This window comes from Myotis lucifugus, unplaced genomic scaffold (assembly GCF_000147115.1).
Source record: "Myotis lucifugus unplaced genomic scaffold, Myoluc2.0 scaffold_168, whole genome shotgun sequence".
Taxonomy (NCBI): domain Eukaryota; kingdom Metazoa; phylum Chordata; class Mammalia; order Chiroptera; family Vespertilionidae; genus Myotis; species Myotis lucifugus.
Genome location: NW_005871216.1, coordinates 2588916 through 2597466, shown reverse-complemented (window position 1 = coordinate 2597466; position 8551 = coordinate 2588916). Strand labels below are relative to the sequence as shown.

Sequence of the window (8551 nt, the reverse complement as noted above, 5' to 3'; positions counted from 1 at the left end):
CTCTTCACGGGGAAGCTCCCCAGTGAGGTTTTCCACGCACATCTGGAGACTCTCCACAATGGGCCTTTGAAGGGGCCTGAAGCATTCCGGGAAGTCCGCCTCGCTGGGCTGGAGTTTAAAGAGCAGAAGCCCACATTTATTTTTCTTTCCCGCCTTCTTTGACAAAACTCCCCCCCGCCCCCACCACCACCACCACTCCACCACCCCTCCCGCCCGGTGGTTTGTGGGCATTTGCAAAGCAGCCCTGATGTTCAGCTCACGACTTCCAGGGCTGCAGTCTTTACAGCAAAGCAACAATGAAGCAAAGTCTGAGGCAGCACAGGGACCAGAAAGATCTGTTTATGGGTTTGGCTCCTCCACCAGACCCTGAGTCGTGCTTTAGTCATCATGTGGCAGAAAGAAAGAGGACTGTGGACTCAAACGGCATTGTTCCATCACTCAGCACTGGTGACATTTTGTCAAGTCACTTAAACGTTCTGATCTTTGAAATGAGTTCATAGTGCCTGCCTTGTATGGACTCTGAAACGTTACACGAGGTGGGTGAGAAACCACATGGCACATTGTTCGACAGGGACTTTGCAGGGTTATGCTGTCCCCTCTGCCAGCTCATCCTCCCTCACATAGGCCAGCAGCTACTCATTCTGGACAATGCAACCCAGTGATGGTCTCCTCCTCTGGTGATGTCTGAGCCCCTCCTGCTGAGGCCAGTCTATGTGCATGTCTTCTATGGCTCAATGCCCCCATCCTCCAATCCATAGTTCACTGTTACTTCCATTTAATGCACATACCCACCATTCCCTCTCCCACCACGGTAACAACTGTAGACACATGAGGTCTTTCATTTTCAGGGACTCTCCATACCAGGCACAATGCCTAGTATATTGATGTGCTCAGTGAGTATCAACTGACTAATACATTTAGCAAATATTTATTAAGCACCTATTACTGAGTCAAGTACTCTTCTAATTACTTAAGATACAGTAGTACATAAAATAGACACAGCCCTGCTTTCATAAGTTCACATCCTTGCAAGAAAATCAGGGAATGCATTAAGGGATCTAGAGAGTAACATATAAAGAGTATAGAGGTCATTACTCTCATTCTTACAACAAGGAAATAGCCACCTAACTGAAAATCACCGATGTTGCCTGGACTTTTTTTGGAGAGCTGAGGTTACAGGGCCCTGAGACCTGGAGAGACAGCAGAACCCACAGTCACAGTTGAGGTCTCCTTGCCTAGAGCAGAAGCCACTGGAGCCACACACTTGTGAGGACACGTAAGTGGTCACTTTGATGAAGTGCTGGGGCTTAGGATGGACCAGCATGAGACTGCGACACTTCTGGGGCTGCAGTTGTGGTGGAGGGGCCCACACTTTCATGAGTTTTACTTCTAGGAATCTTACCAGGTTCTCATGGAAGAGGCGAGAATCATCCCCCTTTGCTCTCGCAGGGGGAGGGGAAGATGCCAGAGAGTTCTCTGTAACAAAGGCCTGCTCTTTAGGGGAGAAGACTTTCCCAGAGCCTTATCCCACCCAAGGGAGGACACCTCTCCAACTCTAGGCCCTTGTAGCTTTCCTGTTTCACCACAGATGGAGGGGAAAGGTAAGAAACGTCTGTGAAGTTCATAGCCCAAGGATGCAGGTTCACTAAGAGCTAAGATTTAATCAAAATATTATAGAGGGCTCTCCCTTCTCCACCTCGTAAAACCACACTAACAGGGCTCCAGTGTAATAATAATGGATTGCAGGTGAAAGCTATAAGAGGCAGACTCACTCTGGGGAGGAGTTCTTAGGGAAGCCCAGGGACAGAGGAGCAATTAAAACCTAAAGCGAGCAGGAGAAGGAACGTCTAAAAGCACAAAGAAGAAAAGGAATAATGCAAAGTAGAAATCAATGAAATTGAACACAGGAAAACAATGGAGGAAATCTAAGAAACCAAAAACGGGTTCTTTGAAAAAATCAATACAATTGGTACACCTTTGCCAGGCTAACCAAGATACACAGAGAGAAGACACAAATTATTAATATCAGAAGTTAGAGAGAGGTCATCATTACTGCTCCCAGGGACATTAGTCAGATAATAAAAGAATCCTATGAGCAACTCTATGCCCACACTCTTGATAACTTAGAGAATATGGACAATTTCCTTAAAAGATGCAAACTACCAAAATTAACATGAGAAATACTTCATCTGAATAGAGCTATATCTATTAAAGAAATTGAATCAATAATAATGAAGCACCAGAATTTACTAGTAAATTCTACCAAACATTTAAGAAAGGAATTATACCAATTTACTATCACCTCCAGAAAAACAGAAGTAGAAGAAAGACATCTTAACTAATTGTGAAGCCAGCATTCTCTAATACCTAAACCAGATATAAAGACATTACAAAACAGGAAAGTAAAAAACTAATATATCCCCTGAATATCAATGCAAAATCCTCAATACTAAATTAGCAAATCAAATCAAATCCAACATACATTTCACTAAAGAAGATAAACAGATGGCAAATAGCATATGAAAAGATGCTAAATAGCGTTTGCTGTTAGGGAATTACAAATTAAAACAACAATGAGATACCACTATACACCTATTAGAAGAGCCCACATCCAAAAAACTGACAATACCAAATGCTGACAAGGATGTGGAGCAAACGGAACTGATTCTGGGGGCAATGCAAAATAGTACAGCCAGTTTGGAGGACAGTTTGGTAGCGTATAACAAACGTAAACAGTCTTACCATATGACCCAGGAAGTATGTTCCTGGGTGTTTACCCAACTGCTTTTGAATACTTGTGTCCATGTAAAAACCTGCATGTGAATGTTTATTCATAATCACCAAACAATGGAGGCAACCAAGACATCCTTTAGTATGTGAATGAATGAACAAACTGGTGCATTTATGCAATGGAACACGGATGAGTGCAGATAGAAATATTTATAGAGAGGAGTATATACACAGGTTAGTATACACACATATATTTCCTGGCACTGTCAGCTGGCTGGGAGGGCCTAGAAGCAATAACAGCTCAATAGAATAAGCACGCTTAGTGCCTGGATCTTACCATTCTCCAATAAAAAGAATCAGGGCTCCTTGGAGTAGTTGATTCAAGGGCTGAGGCAGTGATACATAAGAAGAGCCTGGAACATCTCGTAGTGTCAGAAAGCAAGTAATTAAAAAAAACAACCCACAAACTTACGGGGTTATGTTAGAGAATAAAGGAGTCATCTGAGGAGTTCCCAATGGCCAAAACTGCAACAAATGAGCAACAAAATACATTATTGGAGTATAACCCAAAATATAACATAAACACCTATGAGTCCTCACTGCTACAAAGAAATTATTGAGTGAGTGAATAAATAAATGCATAAGATGAGATGACTCTCCCATGCAGAATTCCAAATTGATTTAGATATTCCACCCATGGAAGGGAAGTTTAATTTCCACTGAAGTGTGGGCTGCACATGGTGACTTCCTTCCAGAGAGGACACGATGGAAAGTGGAAAAACACAGAGCGATTCTTCAGTGAGAAACCCAACACTACCTCAGCTAGGTGTCAAGGTCAACACCACCAGTGATAAGTCATGGCAATAGTGAACCCTTGATATCCTGTGACAAGAATGGGACCTTGTTGTCTCTGTAGTCTTGCACCCCCAAGACTTTAACTGCAGTGTAATTGTGAGAAAAACATCAGACAAACCCCAATGGAGGAATATTCTACAAAATCTCTAACCAGTACTCCTCAAAACTGTCAAGGTCATCAAAAACCAGAGGAGCCCAAAGAGACATGATGACTAAATATAATCTAATACCTTGGATGGGATCCTGGAACACATAAAGGACGATAGGTAGAAACTAAAGAAATTTGAATAAAGTATGGACTTCAGTTAATACTACTACCTCAAGATTGCTTCATCAGCGATAGCAAGCGAACCACTCTAATGTAAGACAATAATAAGGAAAACTGGTATGGGGTTTATGAAAACTCTCTGTATATCTTTCCAATTTTTCTGTAATAAAAACTGCTCTAAAAATAAAGTTTATTAGAATAATATATGCACATGTGCATAAATACAAATTCACATACATTATATCAGGTGGTGATACCAACTAGGAAAAAAGAATCAAGTAGGGTAAGGGGATGATGAATGAGAGGAGTGGAGCAGGCTGTTTGTCGGGTAGCCAGGAATGGCATTTCTCTGATAAAATGGTATTTGAGCAGAGATCTGAAGGGAATAAGGGTGTGAACTGTGTATGTATCTAGGGGAAGAGGATTCTGTGCAGAGGGTACTGTTCATATGGAAGCCCTGAGGCAGGGGTGTGCTTGGCATGTGGAAAGAGAGAGAGAGGAGGCCAGGGTAGATGGAGTAGCCTGGGCGAGGGGCAGAACAGCAGGAGATGAAATCAGAAAGGCCTTGTCAGCCATAGTAAGGATTAAACAAATGAATCAATAAATGAGATGAATGGATACTCTTCATCTTGAATCATTCTAATTATGACAGCCCTTTTTAAACATTTAAATGAAATACATAATACAGCATCCTCCCCCAAGCGCACACACATATTCTATCATGATAACACCAACATCTCTTAGCCTGCAATTGTTCCAGCAAGACCCCCCCCCCCCCCCACTCCCGGTCCCGGGAAGCAGTCTAAGATGAGCCACCTCTCATCTGAAACAAAACCTGAGACTGTTTCTAGATGGGCAGAGTGAAATGAAGGCTTGAGGCCAATTTTTCACATAATTCAATTTAAAAAAACATACCCACTTACATATGCCTGAAATCTTCAGATAATGGAAAGAAAAGTAGATTTTCCTCTCTTTGTTATTAAGTAATTGACTCAAACTCCCATTTCATTTTGTACATGGAGGCACCGCTAGAGTCTGCAATTAGTTTCAAACCACCGAAGTAGAGACAGAATTAGGACCTCAACTAACGGAAGGACCTTTGTTTCCTTGACATACTCAGCTTGTCAATGGCTGGAGGCAGAAGGCACAAATCCAAAAAGCAAGCTCACGACAGGGACTTGTTTCAAAAACAAAACAACATCACTTGCAAAGTATGTCTGGGGTGAGTCCAGTATGAGCTCCTCACCTGCCACCCTCTCCATCTCTATTTCCAGTTCTGCATATTGAGGGAAGGCGTCTCGAATGATGGTGAAATCCCCCATCATTGGAGGACAGCTCACTGGCCTCATGGACTGAATACTAAGAGAGACACAAGAATGCTCACCTCGCCCGGTAGGGATGGCTCAAGTGGTTGAGCTTTGACCTATGAACCAGGAGGTCATTTTTTTTTTTTTGCAAAATTTTATGATTTTATTAACACAAATACAATGTGTACACAATCTGTCTATTCATTTTCTTCGCTGTGCAGCCTGGCATTGGGATTGGTGACTCTGATGGCCAGCTGGACTGTGTGGTTCAATTCCAGGTCAGGGCACATGCCCAGGTTGCAGGCTCAATCGCCAGTAGGGGGCGGGCAGGAGACAGCTGATCAATGATTCTCTCTCATCATTGAAGTTTCTATCTCCCTCTCCCTTCCTCTCTGAAGTCAATATAAATATATTTTTTAGAAAAGAATGCTCACCTCTTTTAGAGATTTGGACCAATAAGGATGGAATCAATAACGCTTTCCAGTGAACTTCCCTTTAACTGGAAAGTTACCTAAACAAAGTCATGCTATTTCGTGAGATGGGAGTAAAATGTGGATCTCTCAATAGTGGAAACTTGATCTTGGAATATATTGGTTTACTTATGGGTAGTTGGTACCACACTCAACCACCGGCCACACTTTTGGGGGCTTAGCCTTTCTGAATCTCAGTTTCTTCATCTGTAAAGTGACAATTATAATGCCTGCTTATAAAGATTAAATGAAATAATGCCCCTGAAATGCCTAGAACCATGTCTGACCTATAATAAATGGCTAATTGCATTGCTTTCTTTTATAAACATACCTATCCATATTTGCACCCAGCATGGAGCTGGCAGATAGTAGGTGCATCTCGATAAATGTTTGTTGAATAACTGACTGAAATATCTCCAGGGTGTTTTCAATGATTCTGTGTGTAATGATACTTAACAACCACCATTGATTGAGCCCTTACTGCTGGTCAGGGGCTGTGATATGTGCTCACATATAGCATTTCACTGAACTCTCATAACCACCTAAGTTAGGCCTTCTTTACTAGTAGCTCCACTTTGCAAACAAAGGACTGAGATTGCGCATTCCTAGGATGACAAAGCTGGCAAGTGGCAGAACTGGATTTTGAACCCATATCCTTCTGATTTCAGAGACCATGCCCTTAGCTGCTATAGCATCTTGTGCAGTATTTTAGAACACTTATTTTTAAAAGGCACTTTTGCCCTTTTTTTGTTAAGAAAGACTTAACTAGGGTGAAGAAGTCTTCTTGCTGCCCCCCAAACTAGCCTTATCCGGTTGGATGGGCAGCTGCCAGGAACAGGTGGGACTGGGACAACTGCCAGAGACCGGCTTTTGAGAAGGTGGCCTAACAAGCTGAGCTGTCCAGTCCTGTCTGAGGAGCTGGTACAAATCTGGTGGCGATGCCACTCATATGGGCTGGTGGCGGGAAGGATCCTGGGAACTGGAGAGTCACCTTGAATAAAAGAGGTAAAAGTGCCCCAAGAGCAAAAGCAAATTATTCAGAGAAGGGGAGCAGCAGGATTGGTACTGGGGCAGGAAGCTAGAACCAAGGGTTCTTGGAGGAGCCCAGAGCCAGGAGGCCAGGGTGGAGGTCTGGGGGTTGGGAGGGGGCAGGGAAAGGTTCCAGACAGTCTGTGAGCAATACCAGGCTATGGCAAGGAGCCTTCTCAGTGGGAGGTCCCAGACCCCATGATGTAGAGATGGGAGTGTCAATATGCAGCTAAAGGGGTGAAAGAACTTTAACCTAGAATGCTCCTCTGGGTAAACTCAACTTACAGGAAGTGTGAAAGTGCTAAGAGTATAGACTCAGGGCCAAACAGCCTAGGTTCAAAGTGTAATTTATCTATTTTCCAGCTGTGTGTTACTTAACATGACCACAGTCATGTTACTTAACCTCTCTGTGCCTCAGTTTCCACATCTATACAAAGGGGATAACAATGTGCACTATTTAATGGGTTTTCTATGAAGATTAAGTGATTTAATACATAGAAAATGGCTAGAAGAGAATATAGAAAGTGCCGGCACACAGAAGTGTTTACATGTTTTCTGTAATTATCATTACCATCTTCCAGAGCTGGTGGGAAGATCCAATGAGATGCTATATAACTCAACCCATGTATAATCCTCCCATTTTCCCGCCTTCACACTGTGCATTTTTAGCAGTGGAACTATGACCTAAATCTTCAGACTCCAAGTTCTATGTTCCTCAGGCATGACTGTCTAGTAGTAAGGTCTAAACATGCTGGTCACAGCCCTTGGACCCCATACATGTGCCCATCTCTTTTGCCAGGTCCTCTTCAGTCATCCCTAACCCAAGGTCCTATGGCTCAAATCAAGGTCGCCTCACAACTTCTGGGTTCATACTACCTTCTCCCTCCTGTATTTCCCAGCTCCCATCCAGCCTAACTCTGTTCACATAATTTCTTTCATTATAGCATCCCCTGCTCAGAAGTGTTCCATAGCTTCCCACTGCCAGGTATCTGACCGGTCCAGGTGGTGTAGAGCTCTAATATCTTGTACTCTACCTCTGAGTCCATGAATAACTGATAACAGATAACAGCATCAGAACAAGCAGGAACAGTTTTACAGGAAGAACCTAAGTTACATTGTATGGGGACACTCTAAAATCCCAACCACAAGCACTTTCCACAGGAGAAAGTAACAACACGAAAAGCCTGCACTGTTGAAGTAAGCACATGCAATATTGCTAACTTTCCCATTAATATTTGAGGGCTATGATCAACCTAGACTTCAATGTTCTCATTTGCAAAACAGGATCATATGTACATCATGGCATGGTTGGTAGGGTTGAAGGAGAGCATGTATACAGAGGGCACAGGTCAGCAATCCTGCATAAGTGTTATCATAATTATCATTATGATTATTCTACACCCCAGACCTGTCCCTCCAGCCTTCAAAGTCCTGCACCATATGTCCCCACTCTGTTTGCATTCTGATTTCCACGGTTCTGTGGGATTTGCTGGGCCTGTCCCTTTGAGACATTTCATTCCTGTCTTCTCTCTGTGGTTCCTTTCCTCACCCCATAATGCCAAAATCTGAGCTTCTTATTCCTAAATCCTGCCCCAACTTTAAGGCCCAGCTTACACTGGACTGTCTCCTGGAAACTGTCCATATGCCCCATACCCCCGGCCCATTTTCTTGACTGAATTCACACCCACTGACAATCTGTACTAAATAACTTATCTTTAAAAATGCTGGCTATTGTTCTAATATTTTAGTTTACTTTCCAATTAGCTTGTAACCCTCTCTCAAGCAACCACTGAGATGCTTTTCTTTAATGTTAGTTTTCAGCACAAAACATATTCCCAAAGTCCCAGCAACAGGAGTGGTTTCCCCCATTTTTTAAAGGAAGATAATGATGC

General features: G+C 42.9%; 1 protein-coding gene across 10 annotated transcripts in view; it reads right to left on the bottom strand.

The window, feature by feature from the left end:
• FGGY (FGGY carbohydrate kinase domain containing) overlaps positions 1-8551 on the bottom strand; it is a 402394-nt gene that overhangs the window by 28568 nt on the left and 365275 nt on the right. The window contains exon 15 of one of the 10 annotated variants that reach the window (XM_023759980.1): positions 3203-3255. The exons of the other annotated variants lie outside the window; for them this stretch is intronic. Within the exon in view, the coding sequence (XP_023615748.1) occupies positions 3203-3255 (53 nt within the window). The remainder of the gene's footprint in view (positions 1-3202; positions 3256-8551) is intronic. 10 annotated transcript variants of the gene reach the window in all.